Source organism: Natator depressus, chromosome 6 (assembly GCF_965152275.1).
Source record: "Natator depressus isolate rNatDep1 chromosome 6, rNatDep2.hap1, whole genome shotgun sequence".
In the NCBI taxonomy this organism is placed as follows: domain Eukaryota; kingdom Metazoa; phylum Chordata; order Testudines; family Cheloniidae; genus Natator; species Natator depressus.
The window spans coordinates 88915685-88937197 of record NC_134239.1 but is presented as its reverse complement, the minus strand read 5'-3'; the positions used below and the strand labels follow the sequence as shown (position 1 = coordinate 88937197).

The 21513-nt window shown below is 48.3% G+C and overlaps 1 protein-coding gene across 1 annotated transcript in view; it reads left to right on the top strand.

The window, feature by feature from the left end:
- LTBP2 (latent transforming growth factor beta binding protein 2) overlaps positions 1–21513 on the top strand; it is a 127785-nt gene that overhangs the window by 67301 nt on the left and 38971 nt on the right. Inside the window, exon 9 of the mRNA XM_074955944.1 lies at positions 15593–15667. Coding sequence (XP_074812045.1) covers positions 15593–15667 — 75 coding nt within the window. The remainder of the gene's footprint in view (positions 1–15592; positions 15668–21513) is intronic.

The window sequence follows — 21513 nt, the reverse complement described above, 5'->3', positions numbered from 1 at the left end:
CAGAAGTAGCTGAGAGGCTGAGGAGGAGGATGTTAGATGGGAGGCCCTGGGATTTGGCTGGGAAGAGGTCAACGCCTGTGGGGAAAGCAGTATCAAAGGAGTGCGGAGGGTGAAAGCCAGGCTGATGTTTGTGTCGTGTTGGAGAAGAAGCTGAGTTACAGTGATGTTGTCAGCATCCCAGCATGAGGTCAAGAGGCCTATGACAGGAGGTGGAGTGTTAGAACCATTCACAGCAATGCAGTGACTCACCAGTCTAGATGACTCCTGGTTAGCTTCCAGCTTGGGGTTGGAGTGCCTCTGTGGGGTACGAGGGCCAGGGAGTGCAAAGAGGAGAAAGCGAGGCGAAGGAGATGGCTTTAGCTGAGGGTTATATCTTACTCTTAAGTTACCAACAGAGACAAACCCAGGCAGGGCATGAGTTTGGCCACTAACCCACTGTGGCCTCAGAGCAGTGTCCCTTGCCCACTACGGAAGCCGTGGGATAAAGGAGAACAGAAATTGAGAGGTTTTCCCTACAGCTAAGGTGTTTGCTACACCATAAGACACAGCAGAAACTAACACAGAGGCCAATTCCCCAAAGTGCTCGGTGATAGAAACTCCAAGAGAACAGAAATTAAAGTCCCGAAAGCTTCTCCAAGCAGATGGACCCCCCCTCTGCCCCCCCGCACACACACATACCTCTTTTCCCAGCCCCACTGCATTTCCTGTGGGTTTTGCCTCCCAGGGCCATTCTCAGTCTGGCAGAAACCCTACCCTAACACCCTTGGTGCTGCTTGTTTCAGGCATTGTCCCCACCAGCAGAGGCTCAGAACACTGCTTCGCCTTCTCTAGGATGGGGCCACAGAGTGGGAAGCTTAGCAAGATAGAAATAGCATCCATCACTTTTCCGCAGAGCCTGGTTAGCTCTGTGGGAGTGAGCATCCCTGCGAGGATGGGGTGCTGCTGGATTTGTCCAGGTGTTGTGTACGGTCTTTTGCACTGACTAAATGGTTGGGAGAAACCACTTCCCTTCTGCCCCTCCCAAACAAGCTTTCAAGAGTTTCTGGCTGGAGCAGTAAACTAGTAAAGCAGCCCCTTTCAGACTCTGCCCCTTCCCTTCTCCCACAGGATAGCCAGAGGTCAGCCTAGCAATGGGCCCAGATCCAGCAGTCCTGCAAACTCCCTGCCCAGTAGGGTTCACTCCTGCTGCTCTCTTTCTTCCCGCCGACCCCACCCAGGAGGAGGTTTTAACTTCATTAAGATACCGTTCTTTGAAGGCCATCATTTTATTTGTATTTCTCCCACATTTTTCAAGGTTTTGTCCTAGAGAAGAATCTGAATGTACTGGAAAGTTGGATCCTGTAGTGTCTGGCTTGGCGTCTGCAATGTTCCCCATATGGACCTCCCACCGTGTTAGGCATAGCTGGCAAATGGCTGGCAGCTCCCCCAGCTGGAGCCACAGTCATTAGATCTATGGAATGGTATTGCAAGCCGCATGCCATTCTCCCTGCTGCACCCTTAGGCATTGTAAAAGCAATTGGAATCCTCTTGGAAACCAAACTCTGGCTGGCCTCACCACAGTCAGATCAGGGATGATGCAGAGAAAAGAGATTTAAAAGATTTGATGAAGCCTCCAGAAGGACCTAGTTCTACTGGAGTGGCACAGTCTGCCATGGACACCGCTCTCACCGTGGCGATGCACATGGGCATGGCTGGAAGTGGGGAAGGAGCTGAGGCTTACACATGATTACAGTTTCATAATGCTTCTCGGCCAGAGGGATCCCAACAGGCTTGAGACACATTCCTGACTTGCTCTCTGGAGGTCTCCCTTTGCCCATCGCTCAGGGGTGGCTGAGTGGGCTGCAGCAGCTGGTTCACAGTGCACAGCAACACAACACAACCGGTTAGCACATTCAATGCAGAAGAATCTTGTATCCAGTTGGAACAGCTAGTAAAGTAGAGTGGAGTTACCCGAGCTGAAAGTTACCCCAGCCACCAAGGCTAACAATCCAAGGCGGGATCTTGGTCACAGCTCGCCTCAATGACAGCACCTCCAGCAACACAGCACCCCTTGCTGGGGCCATGGGGAATGTTGTGACTCATGGGGAAGCTGTCTGTCACAGATCATCTGGAAGCAACACATCTGGAGAGCAGGACTCTTTAGCCCAACACCCTTTGGGCAGCTTTAGAGATTCCTATTCTCAACTGTCCCAGAGTCTCTTGGGCCTTGCCATTGTCCACTGGCTCCAAGAAATGGACTCATTCCCTCGCCCCGTACCTAGCAGTCTGCCTGCTCCTAGGGATGCAGTCACTTGTGTGCTTTCCCTCTGGAGCCCATTGCTAAGGCTGAGCTGTCTGCTTTTCTGCTGGTAGTGGTTTCAGCAGCTGGGTCAGAGTTTCTCCACTTGGGGAGCAGGTCTTTTCTGCTGTGTGTTAAACCAGGCTGAGGTTTCAGTGACATGCTTGGAGCCTTTACTCAGTCCAAGGAGAAAGGATTTTGCAGTCTGGTTTCGATTAATCGCGCACACTCCAGCCTGTTTCTCTCTGGCTGTCTCCATCCCTGGGTTGTTTACTGAGGGCCTATTGACTAAAACCCAAACTAGGCTGAATGCTAGAGATAGGGTTTCTTGGCGGCAGAACACTGGGCTCCCACTAGCCATCGACTGCCTGTCACGCTGATGCCATCCCTAGGTTTCTTGGGCCCGTGCTGCACATTCTCATTGCACAGCCTTGGTTCCTTGCCTGTCTCTGCTGATGCCGCTCTGAGAGCTATACTTTCCTTTTGTTGGAACCTGCCTCCTTTTTTCTCAGGAGGCCTCCTGTTTGCTGCACTCTTGGTTCACTGTGTGCTGACGGTTATACTTGCTCCGCTCCATCACCTCATAATCAGCAGTGACTCATAAGACCCCCTCCCCCAGTGGTTCTCCCTTCGCCTACAGGGCTTCCTAACAATCTCTGTTAAACACCCCGCTCCCCACCCCCACCCGCCCATCCAGTGCCTGCACCAAATCAGTGTGTCCAGCCATTCATCACTCTCAGTCTCTTCTGGCTTCTGTAAACCCTTGGGCTTAACTCATTCCCCTTCCACACACAGCTGCCATCACTGTCTTGGAAGGTGCCTAGAGCACTAGAGAAGAGATGTAATCTAAAAATACATTCATCAAAGTGTGCAGAGACCTGGCCCATGGTGCTTCCATCCAGTGCAGTGTCTCCAGAAGGGCTGGCGTTAAGTGGCTTTGTGTCCTGAACGTGGCCAAGGAATCCAGCTCATTTTTGATTCACCGCCAGTCTGGGGACCCTCTCCATCCTGCCTGGGGCAGCACTGCCCATGTGCTGTGTCAGTACCCCAGGGGCAGTGTGGTATAATGTATCTGGCACTGGGCTGGGAGCAGCTCTATCATTAACCTGATGTACAGGGCGGCAGGAGCCCAGGGCCACACGCTGGGGAGGGGGGCAGTGAAAGCCAGGGCCCTAGATTCTCCTCTCCTGGGATGGTTGTAATTGGGTGGCAGATGAGAGAAAATAGTATCTCGAGTCTTTCTGGCTGCGTAAAGGTCAACTTGATGGACTGAAAATCCCCTGTGACTGATCTTCTCGCTGGTGGTTTCCTTTTTCATGCTGACAAGCTTGACTATTTTAACAGCCGAGGAGATAAGCGGCTGTGTGAGCCCTGGGAATCCAAGGCTGTCAGTGGAGCGCACTCACTTCCCTCTGTTAGAGGCTGTGAGCTAATGGCACCTGCCTCCCAATGAGATCACCGAGAAAGCACGTACCCCTTTGCCGATGTGGAAGGCAGGCCTTGCTTGGGACGCTGCTGCATTTGCAGCTATAACAAAGACTAGGCTTGCTCAGAGTTGTTAGCCTGGTTGACAGCCGCCTGGGGAAGAGCTCTTTGGAAAGGGCTCCTCTCTGTCCTGTCTAGAAGAAGTCCTGTTGCACAGCCACCTGGAGAGCACTTGCTCCTTAAAAGCAGATCCTGCTGCCTGAAGAACTGGCAGGGAGGCAGGGCTCAGCAGGCACAGCATTTTAATCTGGAGCCAGACCACAATGCCTTCAAACAAGCCTGAAATCTCCCTGCCCAACAGGTGCTGCTCGGCTGCTCCCTAGGGAATGTCTACACTATGGGCACTATAATGGCACAGCTGCAGCACTGCCATGTAGACGTTTCCTGCATCGATGGCAGGGTTTCTTCTGTCAGTGTAGGCAATCCACCTCCCCGAGCGCAGCAGTAACTAGGTTGAAGGAAGAATGCTTGTGTCTACACGGGGGGCTAGGTAGCTTAACTTCCATGCTCAGGGGTGTGAATTTTTCACAGTGCTGAGCGCCATGGCTACATCAGTGTAAATTGTAAGCATAGACCAGGGCTAAGCCTCACTCTGACCTTCTGGAAAAGAATCAGACACAGACACAGAGGAGCCCAGGACCTTCTGGCAGCCTTTGCTGACCGTAGCACTGCCACTATTCAATCTGAGCACCAGATCTATTTTCTTCCAGTCACTACCCACTGTTAAATTCCAGAACACTAACCTACCAAGCCTGTCTCCCGTTGCCAAGAGCTGGGAGGTTAAAAGTGGATAGTTAAGTTCAGATGCAGTTCTCCTTCACTTTGCTGGCTTTCCAGATTGGCCTTTTGTTGATTTCCTTGTCTCGGTTCACATCGTATTTCAAGGAAGGAAATTATCCTCTGCTTCCGTAACCAAGTCCAAGCTGGCAGTCAGTTGACATCCTCCTGCAGCCATAGGGTCTCATCGCTTTGTGACCATATCCTGACAGAAAGAGAGCAGCCTCCATACCAATATTTCAGACATCGTGTCTTGGTTCCCCTTGGTGCAGAGATCTGCTCATGTTACACAACAGTTGCTCTTTCAATGAACATGGGTTACTTTGCAAAATTAATCTGTTCGTCTACAGCAGTGGTTCCCAAACTGGGCTTCATGAACCCCTGGGGGTTTGCGAAATGTTACAGGGGGTTCTTGGGAAAAAATTCCCTAATGGCAGACAGAGCTGTCCCTAGGGACCCTGGGCAGCACAGGGCCAGCAGCCTGGAGCCCCTGGACTTCCAAGAGCTAAGCAGATCAAAGCAAGCATATCTACCACACCAAGGAGATTTAAACTTCAAGACTCCTTATAAGAAATGGAAAGGGAGGCGGATATTTGTTGCTGTTTTTAAAATTAAATAGGCAGCTAGTATTGTTTTTTAAATTATTATGAAGAACAGGTTTAAGCTTTGTTGTAACATGCGTTGTTTGCCTGGGCTATTCAAGACCTGAATGCTTGTGTAGGAGGAACTCTCTGAGTTGGCTTCTTAAATACCTTCATGCTGTTTCATATCTGATACTTCTTGATGAAACATAGGAGCCTTGTCTTATAACAGGCTTATTCAAAGTGATACAAGCTACGAAAGTGAGATCTTGGAAGAGTGTTGCCGTTTTCATAATGTAATAAAAATACTGTAATGATAAATAATTAATAATAAATAGTGTGTAACAAGCATGTCATAAAAAATTTATATTTCCAAGATCACTGCTTTTATAATTTATACTCAGGTAAAGTGATCAATGGCTCCATGTCTAGTTGGCAGCTGGTATCAAGAGGAGTGCCCCAAGGGTTGGTCCTGGGGCCGGTTTTGTTCAATATCTCCATTAATGATCTGGAGGATGGCGTGGACTGCACCCTCAGCAAGTTTGCAGATGACACTAAACTGGGAGGAGGGTAGATATGCTGAAGGGTAGGGATAGGATACAGAGGGACCTAAACAAATTAGAGGATTGGGCCAAAAGAAATCTGATGAGGTTCATCAAGGACAAGTGCAGAGTCCTGCACTTAGGACGGAAGAATCTCATGCACTGCTACAGACTAGGGACCAAATGGCTAGGCAGCAGTTCTGCAGAAAAGGACCTAGGGGTTACAGTGGATGAAAAGCTGGGTATGAGTCAACAGTGGGCCCTTGTTGCCAAGAAGGCTAATGGGATTTTGGGCTGTATAAGTAGGAGCATTGCCAGCAGATTGAGGGGCGTGATCATTCCCCTCTATTCGGCATTGGTGAGGCCGCATCTGGAGTACTGTGTCCAGTTTTGGGCCCCACACTACAAGAAGGATGTGGAAAAATTGGAAAGGGTCCAGCAGAGGGCAACAAAAATGATTAGGGGGCTGGAGCATATGACTTATGAGGAGAGGCTGAGGGAACTGGGACTGTTTAGTCTGCAGAAGAGAAGAATGAGGGGGAATTTGATAGCTGCTTTCAACTACCTGAAAGGGGGTTCCAAAGAGGATGGATCTAGACTGTTCTCAGTGGTAGCAGATGACAGAACAAGGAGTAATGATCTCAAGCTGCAGTGGGGGTGGTTTAGATTGGATATTAGGAAAAACTTTTTCACTAGGAGGGTGGTGAAGCACTGGAATGCGTTACCTAGGGAGGTGGTGGAATCTTCTTCCTTAGTGGTTTTTAAGGTCAGGCTTGACAAAGCCCTGGCTGGGATGATTTAGTTGGGGATTGGTTCTGCTTTGAGCAGGGGGTTGGACTAGATGACCTCCTGAGGTCCCTTCCAACCCTGATATTCTATGATTCTGTGATGAAAGGAGAAAATCCCTGGAAATATTCATTTTTAGGAGGGTGTTCGTGAGACTTGACATTTTAGTGAAAGGGGTTCACAGGTTGTTAAAGTTTGGGAACCACTGGTCTAGAGTCTGACCATTAACTTGCTTCATTAACGAGCAACAGCAATCTGCCCACTGCAGATAAGAGTCACACTGGTGCTAAGAGGGAACAAGACTCCATGACTTTCAGTATCTTTCAGCCTATTTATTGTCTTCAGAATGGAGTCTTTCTCCCCAGCAGTGTCTGGCTGATGGTGCTGGGTGTGGTCTATGTCTCTGTAAAGGCCTTTTGGAGAAGAAGTTGAGCCTCACTCTCTATTCATGTTCCATCATCGTCTGATTGCAGGAACACCTTGCTCCCTGTTGGAGTGCTTCCGTGTTACAATGCTGTGACATTTGTGTGTTTGCTATCACAATTGTGCCAGGGCTGACAGATGTCTCTCCAGCCACTATTGTGTCCTGCAGTCAGCCCCCAGCATATGGACTAGGCAGTGGGACTGGCCTGGAATCTCTTTAACGGTTCCAATCCCAGTGGGTAGGGTGGGGCAGAGAGTGGTTTTTTTAAAGTGTTGTAACTTCAACCTCAGTGACCATGCCCCCACCCTCACACTTTCAATGCCACACCCCCAGCCTCAGCATCCTGCAGTGGCCACACTCCCAGCATCACTAAAACTTATATTCTTTGAGCATCTCTGGTTACTTTTTAGTGCTGAACTGGTGGGGAGGTGGATGAGCTTCTACTTAGTCTTTAGTTCTGGCTGCAGCCCAGACTTGCTGGCACAGAGTGCATCTCTGTCTCCCAAAGGGTGTCCCTGGCCTTACCAGTGATGTCACATGGCTGTCTCCCCTGTGTCTGTCACAGGCTCATAGACTCATAGATATTAAGGTCAGAAGGGACAATTATGATAATCTAGTCTGACCTCCTGCACAATGCAGGCCACAGAATCTCACCCACCCACTCCTGCAATAAACCTATAATCCCTAAATGCATGACCTTATACTTCTCACTATTAAATTTCATCCTATTACTATTACTCCAGTTTACAAGGTCATCCAAATCTTCCTGAATGATATCCTGGTCTCTCTCTAAATTGGCAATACCTCCCAGCATTGTATCATCCACAGACTTTATTAGCACACTCCCACTTTTTGTGCCAAGGTCAGTAATAAAAAGATTAAATAAGATTGGTCCCAAAACCGATCCCTGAGGAACTCCACTGGTAACTTCCCTCCAGCCTGACAGTTCACCTTTCAGTATGACCTGCGGTAGTCTCCCCTTTAACCAATTCCTTATCCACCTTTCAATTTTCATATTGATCCCCATCTTTTCCAATTTAACTAATAATTCCCCGTGTGGCACCGTATCAAACGCCTTACTGAAATCTAGGTAAATTAGATCCACTGCATTTCCTTTGTCTAAAAAATCTGTTACTTTCTCCAAGAAGGAGATCAGGTTGGTTTGGCACAATCTACCTTTTGTAAAACCATGTTGTATTTTGTCCCATTTACCATTGACCTCAATGTCCTTAACTACTTTCTCCTTCAAAATTTTTTCCAAGACCTTGCATACTACAGATGTCAAACTAACAGGCCTGTAGTTACCTGGATCACTTTTTTTTCCTTTCTTAAAAATAGGAACTATGTTAGCAATTCTCCAGCCATATGGTAAAACCCTGAGTTTACAGATTCATTAAAAATTCTTGCTAATGGGCTTGCAATTTCATGTGCCAATTCCTTTAATATTCTTGGATGAAGATTATCTGGGCCCGCCGATTTAGTCCCATTAAGCTGTTCGAGTTTCGCTTCTACCTCAGATATGGTAATATCTACCTCCATATCCTCATTCCCATTTGTCATGCTACCATTATCCCTAAGATCTTCATTAAAGACTGAGGCAAAGTATTTGTTTAGATATTGGGCCATGCCTAAATTATCCTTATCCTCCACTCCATCCTCAGTGTTTAGCAGTCCCACTTCTTCTTTCTTTGTTTTCTTCTTATTTATATGGCTATAGAACCTTTTACTATTGGTTTTAATTCCCTTTGCAAGGTCCAACTCTACTTGACTTTTAGCCTTTCTCACTTTATCCCTACATGTTCTGACCTCAATAAGGTAGCTTTCCTTGCTGATCCCTCCCATCTTCCACTCCCTGTATGCTTTCTGCTTTTTCTTTCTGAGATGCTTGCTCATCCAGCTTGGTCTACAACTCCTGCCTGTGAATTTTTTTCCCCTTTCTTGGGATGCAGGCTTCCGATAGCTTCTGCAACTTTGACTTGAAGTAATCCCAGGCCTCCTCTGCCTTTAGATCCATAAATTCTTCAGTCCAATCCACTTCCCTAACTAATTTCCTTAATTTTTGAAAGTCAGCCGTTTTGAAATCAAAAACCCTAGTCGCAGATTTATTTTTGTTTATCCTTCCGTTCAGTTTGAACTGAATTAGCTCATGATCACTTGAACCAAGGTTGTCCCCTACAACCATTTCTTCTATGAGGTCCTCACTACTCACCAAAATCAAATCTAAAATGGCACCCCCTCTTGTCGGTTCAGCAACTACTTGATGAAGGAATCCATCAGCTATCGCATCTAGGAAAATCTGAGCCCTATTATTATTACTAGCACTTGTCCTCCAATCTATATCTGGGAAGTTAAAGTCTCCCATGATCACGCAGTTTCCATTAGTATTTACTTCATTAAAAGCATTAAAGAGGGCTCTATCCATATCCAAATTAGATCCCGGCAGTCTATAGCACACCCCAAGCACTATCCCAGGGGAGGCTCTAGTAGTTTTCTTCCCCAGTGTGATTTTTGCCCAGACGGACTCTGTCTTATCCATTCCAGTGCTTCTAATTTTTTTACATTCTACCTCATCATTGATATACAATGCTACTCCACCACCTTTACCTTTATTTCTGTCTTTCCTAAACAGCACATACCCTTCAATACCTCTAGTCCAGTCATGACTACTATTCCACCATGTTTCTGTTATCCCAATAATATCTGGTTTCACTTCCTGCACCAGTAGCTCTAGTTCCTCCATTTTGTTACCTAGGCTCCTTGCATTGGTGTACAAACATCTTAATTTTTGCTGTTTGGACTTGCTCATTCTTTACCCGATTAGGCACGGACATTCTTCAGCCAGTATGACCTATTAGACTGGTATCCACACTGCCCTTCCTCCTTATGTCCATTCTCCTACCCATGGCTGTATCCTTTCTTACTTTGTTTTCTTCCCTCTCAATGTTAAAATCCGGCGTGGCGATTACCTGGACATCTCCCAACCATCTCCCCCAAATTCCTATTTTAAAGCTTTCTTAATCAGTTGTGCCAGCCTCCATTCTAGAAGTCTATTTCCTTCCCTACTCAGATGAAGTCCATTCCGAGAGAACTGTCCTCTATCCATGAATGCCTCCCAGTGGCCATACATCCCAAAGTCCTCCTTATAGCACCACTGCCTGAGCCATCTGTTGATAGTCATAATCTTGTCACACCTTTGTTGCCCTTCTCTAGGAGCAGGCAGAATTCCACTGAAGAACACCTGAGCCTCAATTTCCCTAAGCGTCTTCCCCAGCCTGGCATAGTCTCCCTTGATATGTTCCAGCGAGAATCTACCGGTATCATTTGTTCCCACATGAAGGACAATGCGTGGATTCTTTCCCGCTCCTGTTAGGATCCTCTTCAACCTCAGGTCCATATCCCGTATCTTAGCACCTGGAAGACAGCACACCCTTCTGTTCTCTGGATCAGCTCTGGTTGCAGGCCTGTCCATCCTTCTCAGTAAGAAGTCCCCAATCACGTAGACCTGCCTTTTCCTGGTGACGGTGCGATTCTCTGTTCTATCCCCTGTTCCCTCTGGCTGCAAGTTCTTTCTATTCCTATTCTCCCTTGTAATTCTCTTCAACCCGTCCTGTATCCTCCTGGGGCTCATATTTGGTGTAGTCTTCATTGACTCTTCCCCTTTTCCTATAGGACTAGCCGCTCGTCTTTTCTTCCTTGCCCTTCCACCTTCAGTGACCACCTGTTGAGCCCCTTCTTCATTTTCCAACTCTGCAAACCTGTTCTTGAGCTCTATTTCTCCTTCACTAGCCCATCTTTTCCTCTGCCTGGTTCTCTTAGACACATGCTTCCACTGTCCATTTTCTTCACCTAGCAGTCTCCCCTCAGAGTTCTTCGGTCCTGCTTCCATCTGCAAGTCTGAGCTTTTCCCTTCAGCCGCCTCATGTCTTTGCTCCATAATCCGCTCGAATCCCCTTCAAAACTCAATCAGACTTTCCACTTGCATCTCCAATCCTCTGATCTTTTCTTCCATCAGCTCTATCAGATGGCACTTCAAGCAGACGAAACTCTTTCCAGGTACCCCCTCCGGGATCATGTACATACCGCAGCTTCCGCATCCAGTCATCTTCATTGTGTCTTCCACTACTTGGGTCACTACCACTGGTGAATTAGCTTTGTGTTCTCTTGCCATTAGTTTCCCTAATTCCTCTTCAGTGAGGGGAGTGGGGATCAACCTCCTAAAGGCTTAGTCCTGCCCTGCACTAAGTCTCCTGTGGTGACTTAAAGCTGCCTTAACTGGGTGGCTGAGGGCTTTCCTCAGAGAGTGTTAGGTAGGACCCAGGATGATCTTCTGCCCAAGCCCTGAATAGCACTTGCTGTTGTGCTTTTTTTTTACCCATAGTAGGGTCCTTTTATGGCCATTTTCACAGTCCACTGCCTTGTGGGTTGTCTCAGATTTGTCCCTTATTTATTCTTGGCATCCACGATGTGCTAGGTGCCTCACAGGCACTAAGGACAGACATGTTCCCTGCCATGAAGAACTTGCAGACCTGATACTACAAGGAAGAGCTACAAGTGCTAGATGGGGGACTAGGAAGCGGGGCAGATGAGGGGTGTCAGGATACAGCCATATGGTTACTTAGTTGTTACGCGCACGTCTTGTTCCAAAACATATTCCACAATACATGGGGAAAAAATCCGTCACCCCACAAAAATCTCTTTCCAGGACAAAGTGCCCCTTTAACCACTCCCCACCCCAGCCTGGCTCCCTCCCCAGCTCCTCCCACTCCTTGAAGTTAACTTTCATTCACTCCAAAACACGGTACCTGAATTGGGCCTCTTTGGAACTTATTGGCTGGATTGTACTCGCCTATAAAAAGTTTGAGAGACTTAATTATGTAGGTTATGGACCACTTTTAAACCCACCAAACTATTTTAAGACACTATTTAAAATACTGTGTAGTGAGAGTGAGTGAGTCAGGAAATCATGTGCAGCCAGAGCAGAGAGCTCCTTGTAAAAAGGGGGAAAAGGTAATAAATGTCCCCTCAGCTGTTGTTTCAGCATCTCGTTGGGGCCTATGTCATTCCTTCCATTTCCCTTGTCAAGTGCCCGTGGACAGTCCAAGCAGAGGACCCGAGACATCGCAGAGGTGGAGAGATGACTGATTGCAGGTGTTGTAACTGTGCTGCTTTGCTGGCACTTGTCAACGGCAGAAGCAACTGGAAAATGTTGCAATTCATCTGCCCAGCCAGGCCATCATCCAGGTACTCTCTGCCTGGTCTGGGTGCTCTTTGCTATTTTTCTGCCCTGAGAATCTTCAGACCTGTAGCACAGCCAGTTTGGGGGCACCTTCTCAGGTCTGAGTTGCAGGCTCCTTAACTAGAGTTGTTGGTGTATCTAGGAGCTGCCTGTTAATTGTGCTACCCATTTGCTTGGGATACTGAGGCTGTTTTCAAGGTAAATTTCCCAATAAGGAGCAAGAGGCATGTGCATGAGAATAGAAATGTGTGGGGAACCCTAGGCCTGATGGGCTGTCCACCCTCCTGTTTCCACTTAGGCCATATACTTACATGATGAATCACTGGCTGCAAGGTTATGATTCATTGGGGGTGAATGATGGTGGGGCTGTGGCTTACACATCCGCACTTGAGACCTTTGAGATCCAATAGTAACTTATTTCATAAGGAAAAAAACATTTGTTTATCAGTGGGAGATCGGCCAGCATGTTTGTGTCCAGGACGGATGGAGTAATCCCTCATCATGCTGTATGAAATTCACACTGGGTGCCCAAGTGCATCTACTGCTCCTATACATTAAAAGGCCAGCTTTGTATGGAGACCAGCTCTGCAGGAGATGGCACGTATAGGGCTGAGCCTGCTGCTTGAATGCTCCTGGGGTGAAAAGGGTTCTTTGCATGTCTCCTGAGTCTGACTGGTCTAAGCCCCTCACTAAGCTCCAGCATGGTCTGTGTCATGCCTCTCTTTACACTTTACTCTGTGAGGTCCAGGGAAGACACTAGATGCTGTTGGTGACTTTTCCTTCCTGGTCTCTTGCATCCTGAGCCTTATAATAAGAACAGTGATGCTTTGCACTCCAATAATGCCTTCCATCAAAGGAAGTCAAAGAACTTGACAGTATAGCTTTACTGGTATCTCCATGTTACTGATGGGGAAACTGAATCAGAGAGGGAGAGTAACCTTTGCAAGGTCACACAGTGATTCAGGGACACAGCTGGGAAGAGAAGTGGACTCCTGATGCCCAGTCCCCACTGCTCTACCCAGTAGATGACAAGGCTTCTCAGTGTGTAGGGGCCTTCCTTCTGCTGACCTTAGCCCCCGAACGGCATGATGGGAGAGTGATCATTGAGTTGTATGCACTCTGTTAATTTTCTTAGTCAGTCTAATCTCTGACTTGCAGGTTTCACTCACCTGTGGTTGCCCAACATGAATGACATTGTTGACATATTTTACTGGAAGGTGGTGTCAACAGGCCCAGGTTCATAACTCTGGTTTGTGCCCCCTCTGGATGAGCCTGCCATGTATGACTCTTCATACAGGATCCTGTGCCTCTCTGAAGGTGTTAGGGGAGCAGCAGGAGTCAGAGCCTTGCATGTGACATTAGTGATAACCAGGTCCTGCTTCAGGGAAGGTTGTTGATGGGAGTGTTTTTTTGTGGGTGATGACATTGCTCCAGAGAGGTGACTGTGTGAAGAGATTGGGCTCTTCCCTTTGGGACTCAGCATCAAACTACTATTCATGCTCCCCCCAAAGCGGGGAGATTGCAGTCCTCCCTCCTTGAGGATCTCAAAGCACCAGCACATGCCTGCGAGTTGGAGCCAATTTGCATCCTAGTACCCTTACAGTTGCTTGGGTTTGGAAACCAACTGATAGAAGTCTGGGAGATAGCCAGATAGGCTGAGACCAAGGTCACAGAGGATACTCAGACACCATGGAGGTAGGTAGGGACTGCTTCAGACCACGCAAAACTCATGTCACACTGAGGGCGTAGGTCAGAACTAAGGCTGATTGGTTGTTGAGGTAAGAAAAGGGCATCGTCCTTATGTTAGGATTTCTTTTGAAAAGGAAAGGCATGGCGCAGAATATGTGAATTACTGTTAAAGCTGTTTATCATGGGGAAAGTATGAGAAACGTGAACTGACTCCTCTTTATTTTACAATAAAAATTGTAAAATAATTCTGATAATATTTCATAATAATTTAAAACCATGTAAAAATCCATCCAGACTCCAGCATGCTGCACGTAGAGCCTGGTTTGGGAAAGTTCCTGGGGGAGTCTGGATTGTCAGCAGGCCGGCTGGGGTGACAAAGACCGAAGAAATGTTTTCGAAAGCGTCCAAGTCCCATTTTCAAAAGGGGAGTTGGGCATTGAGGAACCTATGTTTCATTGAAAGTCAATGGGATTTGGGCTCCTAAGCCACTTTGGGCACTTTTGAAAATGTTACCTGTGGGCTTGTTGTGAAACCCACTTCAGAGCCATGACTTTTGTCACATGCAGCCTTACTCCTAACCCTGCCCATGGCCTGCAGGTGTTAAAGGTGAATTGTTTAACCACTCAGTTGGAGGACAAACTTATGAAGGGATCAACTAATGCTTGTAAACGCTACATGGTGAAGTTGGGTGTCTGAAACGGCTGCTCTTGGGCCACTCCCATTCTCCATCCTGCTCCCCATCCCACCCCAGGAGGCTGGCTGTGGTGGGTTAGTGTGGTACAATCCAACTTGATCCTGTGCGGTATGTTTTATGGACTCTTTGGGCCAGGCTTTCGGAAGTGTGCAGTCTCCATTTAGGCCAAAAATAAATCACCAGATCTTTAAAAGAGCCCAGTATACTGCGTGTTGAATTCTTTGGAAAATCTAACCATAAATCTCACACATAGGAGGTGCTGAGATTCTTATGAAAATCTGGCCCTAATCTCTGTGCTGAGCAGTGGGAAGTCCGGCCATGAGGACTCTTGAAAATCTGTCCTGATCTGTGTGATGTATTTCTGATGCATTGATCACCATGAGCTGTAGGTGCCTTTAATATAGACTGTGTCGCCTAGTCTGCTTTATAGATTTAACACCAAGCACTATACCATCAACGAAAGACAATAAGGGCATTGGGCACCATTGGACAGGCCCTTCACTTGCAAAACTGCTGTTGAAGTCATTGACAGTACATGCTCAGAGGGCTTGCAGGATCCAGTCCATTGTATAGTGAATAAATTGAAACATCTGGTTGTGAAGTAATGGTGGGGGAGGAAAAAATAAAGTAGTAAGCAAGGGATAGAAACATCTGAAAGGGAGATTTGAAAAAGGGTGGAGTTGATGGTGCAGGAGGCAATTCCAGATGGCAGCAGCTGCAGAGGTGAAAGCTCTCACACCAGCAGCAGACACTGAGTGTAGGGATGGAGAGAAGGCCAGTGGAGTAGCAGAGGCTGTGGAAGAGAAGGCTCTGAGGTGTGTCAGGAGCATCTCCTGCTTCACTGTGGGACCACCGCTGAGCAATTCGGTAGCATGAGTGTGAGCTGAGTTTCTGGTGCGCATAGCCAGTGGTGTGGAAGTAGTGACAGGGGACTTATTGACAGAGGAGGTGGGAGAAGAAGAAAAGGCAGGGACAAGAGTACACCAAGCTCACAGGGTGGTGGGTGTAAAGGAGAGACTGGGGTCAAGGAGAGAGAAAGAGAAGATGGGATTGTGGAGTTTAGCCCTGGTCCCTAAGCTTACTGTTTGCTGTCATTCTAGCTCATCCAGTGATTGAAAACAGACAGGTGGAGTGTCCTCAGGGATACAAGAGGCTGAATCGGAGCCACTGTCAAGGTAAGGATGCCACTCTGATCGCTTTCTCGACTCCTTATCAGGTAGAGTAACAATCATTCCTGTGTAAAATGAGTTCACTTCCTGCCCTGGGACCAACCTACTGGGAACGTTACAGTTAAAGAACCCTTGGCCTTAAAGTGTGAAAGTAACTAGCTACATTCCACTAACTGTACAGAAAAATTGCATGTGCCTGACAGCTCAGGCTGTTTCACAGCAAAACCAGTCAAATTTCCCAGATAACAACCTTATCTCTAACCGACAAGACCCACCTCTATTCTCCCAGCACGTGCATGCACTAGTGATTTGCATCTCTAAATTCAGCATGTACTTAGTGGTGTTAAAAACAGGACATCTGTATATTTCCTGTAGCCTGAAGCAACTTTAACTGCAAGTTACCAGTGATTGTGGCGGGGTGGAAGGGGGGGAGAGTTTGTTTGGGTTTTTCGAGAGGAGTGGTGAAAGTGAGTTGGCTTGAAAATCTGTCTGCACCAAGTACATAAACTTTATACTCTGCCAGGCTCCTCAGAGTCTGCCTTGCTCGAGGGTGGGGCCCGTCTATGCACCTTTCAACCCTAGAGTGTCCTCTGCCCCACATCGTGGGGTGGCTGTGTCTGGACCATTCATCCCAAGGGTCCCCTCTGCCCCACACTGGGAGTAGAGAGTGTGTCTGGGCCATTCACCCCAGGGGTCCCCTCTGCCCCCACATTGGGGTGTGGTGTGGTGGGGGGAGCATTCACCCAAGGGGTCCCTTCTGTCCCACATTGGGGGTGTGTGTGTGTGTGTGTGTGTGTGTGTGTGTGTGGGCCATTCAACCCAGAGTCCCCTCTGCCCCCATTGGGTGAGTGGGTGTGTGTCTGGGCCATTCAACCCAGGGTCCCCTCTGCCCCCATTGGGGAGTATCTTATGTGGGCCATTCACCCTGGAGTTTCCTCTGCCCCACATTGGGGGTGTCCATGTGTGGGCCAATCACCCCAGGAGTCCGCTGTACCCCACACAGGGCGGCGGGGGGGATGCCTGTGTCTGTCCCATTCATCTGCTCCACCTCAGGAGGGCGGCTTTTTCCCTGTTCCTTGTTAGAGGAATATCTGACATTTTTCCAACCGTAAAGTTTTCCATGCAGTGATTGGGAGCTAGAATTTCTTGGTCACATTGTCATGATTCCTGATAAGCCATGAGGTGTCCCTTAGAGGATGCTGTCTGGGCCTGCCCGGGCAAGCTCATGGCATGCAGTCCAGTGACTCATCTCCTCTAGCAGGGACTTTCCATCTGACTGAGTTAAGTAATGAGTCACCTGAGAGCTTCACCACAGTGTCCTAGAGGAGAATGGTCACCAGAACAGTGGCTTCCATTCCCTGTGACAGTCAGTGTAGGGCTAGTGTCAGGGTTTTGTGCTGGGCCCCTGTGTGGCTCCTGGCATGGGGACATGTTGGGAGAGAGAGAGAAGTGGCCATGAGTGCTCTGCCTCCCCAGGGACCTTTCTGAGCCTGGCAGGAGACACACTGTCCTGGCAGTGCCTTGGGTGCCTTGGTGCCTTGAGGTGCCATATACTTACATTCCCATGTCCTTGCTGTGGCCATGGAACGTGTGTCTCGGACCCCAGTGCTAATCCAGGACCTGAATTCAAAGGCAAAGAGAGCAATTTGGCTAATAGAACGTTGGAGAAGGATCCCATGGGTAACATGGGGTCCTTCCCAGCAGAGATGGAAGAGGGAATGGGGTGATGGATGAGAGCCTCTGGATGTTCTCCAGGCCTTTGTCTATAGGAGTGGAGTCCAGCTGAGAGGGAGCCAACAGGCTGAGTGATCCACTGAGCTTTGGGTTTTGTTAAAGCATTGATTAGAGATGGCAGCAGGGCCCAAGCTGGAGTTGTGGGGACCTCAAGGAGCTCTCCTGCCACTGCTCTGTCTGTCTGGCCAGTAGTCCAGCATGGGTCACTCTTGTGCGCCCCCACTGCAGAGAAGCAAACCTCCTGACTCCCTTTGCAAGGACGCCTCCTTGCCTTTGCTTACTAAATACCAGAGAACAGCCTTGCGACATCAGCACTGTTACGGAGGCCAGATCGAGAGTGGCTGGAAGTTCAAGTACTAACTGGCATGAACTCTGGCAATCCAGCTGATCCCAGGAAATGCTGTGCCTCTGGAACTGAGTTTGGCTGTGCAGCACAAATCCCCCAGAGCTAATAACTGGGAGCCACAGCATCTCCAGTGGATTTGCTGATTGCCACTGATGAATGACAACCCAGGGGCCTCAGGTCCACTTCTGTTAATGAGAACAGCACAGGTCCTGGAGAGGCCATCTCCTGTTGCTCCCGGCACCCAGCTATTCAACAACAGGGAGAGTGGCAGCCAGCTTCTGAGCACGGGGCAGAGATTGTCATGGAAACTGGTGGCTGATGCTGGGTAGGGGAAGAAGATGGGGATCCCTCCCGCAGCTGGGCTGCATCCTGCGGCTGCCAACTGGAAATGCACAGGGGGACTGGGCAACATGTAATCATTAGGACCCAGAAACCCCAAGCAGCCTGGTGAAGGTGTCAGTGCCAGTGGCAAAGCCAGGATCTTGCTTCAGAATACACTGAGGACAACGTGTGTGACATGTAGGGTGACCAGACAGCAAATGTGAAAAATCGGGGGTGGGGGGGTAATAGGGTCCTATATAAGACAAAACCCCTAGTATTGGGGTCTGGTCACCCTAGTGACATGCATGAGTCATGGAACACAGCATCTCCAGCTCAGGTCTGGTTTCCTCTTCAGACACTGACCGTGTCGGCCCCACGGTAAACTCACTAGGGCCTTTGTACTATGTGCTCCCCCTTCCCTGTGCACCTGAGGTTATTACTGAGAAGCACCAACAGGCATAAGAACCAGCTATGTGCAGAATGGAAGAAATGGCCAGGCTGCTTGTGGTTCTGGGCTTGTGGGCTCCCCTTCCCCAAGGCACTGTGTCATGGGTCCAGCCACATCCCTGACTGGGGCTGGGCAAGGATGGGTAGCGTACAGCTGGTAATGCTGCTTCTGTGTCACTTGGGGATTCCCATGTGGTGGGAGTCCTCAGCTGCACTTCGGGTAGCTTTACTGCACTGACAGAGAAAAGTGAGGGGGATGGAGCAGGGGATGGGATCTAGCCCTCTGGTTTAAATTAAAAGCTCAGTCCCCACTGCCAGTAAGAACATAAGAACGGCCATACTGAGTCAGACCAAAGGTGGTCCATCTCGACCAGTGGCCAGTGCCAGGTGCCCCAGAGGGAATGAACAGACCAGATAATCATCAAGTGATCCATCTCCTGTTGCCCATTCCCAGCCTCTGGCAAACAGTGGCTAGGGACACCATCCCTGCCCATCCTGGCTAATAGCCATTGATGGACCTATCCTCCCTAAATTTTTCTAGTTCTTTTTTAAACCCTGTAATAATCTTGGCCTTCACAACATCCTCAGGAAAACAGTTCCACAGGTTGACTGTGCGTTGTGTGAAGAAATACTTCCTTTTGTTTGTTTTAAACCTGCTGCCTATTAATTTCATTGGGTGACCCCTAGTTCTTGTGGTATGAGAAGGAGTAAATAACACTTCCTTATTTACTTTCTCCACACCAGCAATGATTTTATAGACCTCTATCATATCCCCCCTTAGTCGTTGCTTTTCCAAGCTGAAAAGTCCCAATCTTATTAATCTCTCCTCATACGGAAGCCGTTCCATACTCCTAATAATTTTTGTTGTCCTTTTCTGAACCTTTTCCAATTCCAATATATCTTTTTTGAGATGGGGCGACCACATCTGCACACAGTATTCAAGATTAACAAATTTATTTGAGTTTAAGCTTTCGTGAGCTACAGCTCACTTCATCCCTCATGAAAGCTTATGCTCAAATAAATTTGTTAGTCTCTAAGGTGCCACAAGTACTCCTTTTCTTTTTGCGGATACAGACTAACACGGCTGCTACTCTGAAAAGTATTCAAGATGTGGGCATACCATCGATTTATATAGAGGCAATATGGTATTTTCTGTCTTATTCTCTATCCCTTTCTTAATGATTCCCACCATTCTGTTAACTTTTGTGACTGCCGCTGCACATTGAGTGGACGTTTTCAGAGAACTATCCACAATGACACCAAGATCTCTTTCTTGAGTGGTAACAGCTAATTTAGACCCCATCATTTTACAGTATATTTGGGGTTATGTTTTCCAACACGCATTACTTTGCATTTATCAACATTGAATTTCATCTGCCATTTTGTTGCCCAGTCACCCAGATTTGTGAGATCCTTTTGTAGCTCTTCGCAGTCTGCTTTGGCCGTAACTATCTTGAGTAGTTTTCTATCATCTGCAAATTTTGCCACCTGACTGTTTACCCCTTTTTCCAGATCATTTATGAATATGTAACTTGTGCTGCTTGTTACTATAATCCCTTGTATCCCTCTGCTCATTCAGACTCCAGATAAGTCAGATCCATTCAGTGCCTCAGGATGACAAGTTAGATATGTGCTGCTGGCTTATGTCAGAGATGAGCCCTGTAGCCTTTGTAAGGGATAGATACACCAAGCCTCTGCCCTGGATGGGGTTTGCACCATGTTTGGGGTTTGGTCCCCACTGCATCAAGCGTCTACCCTAGACAGGGATTCCCAGCTTGCTTGGAGTCTGGGCCTTTGGTTCTACATATCACAAATCTCTGTTCCTGACTCAGTAACAGGGTGCTACTTAGCATGGCTCTATCCTTGCCATCTCTCTCGCTAGCAGAAGGACAGGAGTGGCAGAGGGAGGATGGGCACAGTGGGTCAGGTGCCTGGGAATATGCACGGGTTTTCCATCATCCTGGGATGGGAAGTCATTTCTGATTACTTGAGGACAGAGGAGTAGGAAATGTCTCTTGGGTTGGACCTCTCCTGTCCCATGGCATGCTTGGTTGTTCCTCTCTGTGGTTCTAGTTTCTATTCTGAGGGCCCTGGCTTTCCATTGGAAGAGGGCCTGCTGTGCTTTGCATGCCACTGTGGTGAGGTTCACCAGTGAGAGGGCTCTTTTTGGCACCTCCACCTATCTAGCCAGGGTGGTTTGTGATCTGTAGGATTTTCTCCAGAGATTTGACTCTGTCACTGTGGTATCTAGCCCAGGGAAAGCTACTCCTCATCTCCATCCTCTGCTGGAATGCAGGATCCAGGGTGCTGATGAAGATGCGTGCATCAGACGGGTACATCCATGCCTTGTGTCTCCAGTCACGAGAGCTGCATGTGCCCCAGTTACCCCCTGTGAAATATCCCACACCCCGGCCTGTGACCCCCTCCTCCCTGAACATGGCTGAACAGGGACACCTGGGGAATTTTCCCATTTAGAAATTTTTACACCTGGCAAAGAGGGGGAGGCAAACTGCTGCTGCAGACACGTCCACTTGGGTACCATACACTGGAGCCCAGGTTTATTCCATTTCACTATAATGCCCAACGCAGCTAATCCTGGGCTCTGCTTCGATGTGCCATGTTCGAAGGGTGAAAAGCACCGGCTGGATTCTTCCGTGCTGTGAAGGGGATGCTGGGTCTGTCTGAAGCCTGCAGCGGGGACTCTCTGCAGCAGGGGAATCTGCTCTTGCCTGCTGTGCACCATGTGACCGTCTGGGAGCTTACTCAGTTATTAGGACCCTATTGGATGGGAACTGTGAGGAGCTGTGGGAACAGCAAGGAAATGATGCTTGTCTTTCCTGCTGCACAGGTGGTGGTGATAACAAGTACTTAGCCAGCATTCCTGAGAGCTTCCAGTTGGTTTTAAATCATTGTCTGACCTTCCCAGCCCCCTGTCAGTATCTTATGGATGGCCCAGAGGGGAGAGGGAATTTGTTCGAAGTCATACACTGCATCAGTGGCAGAG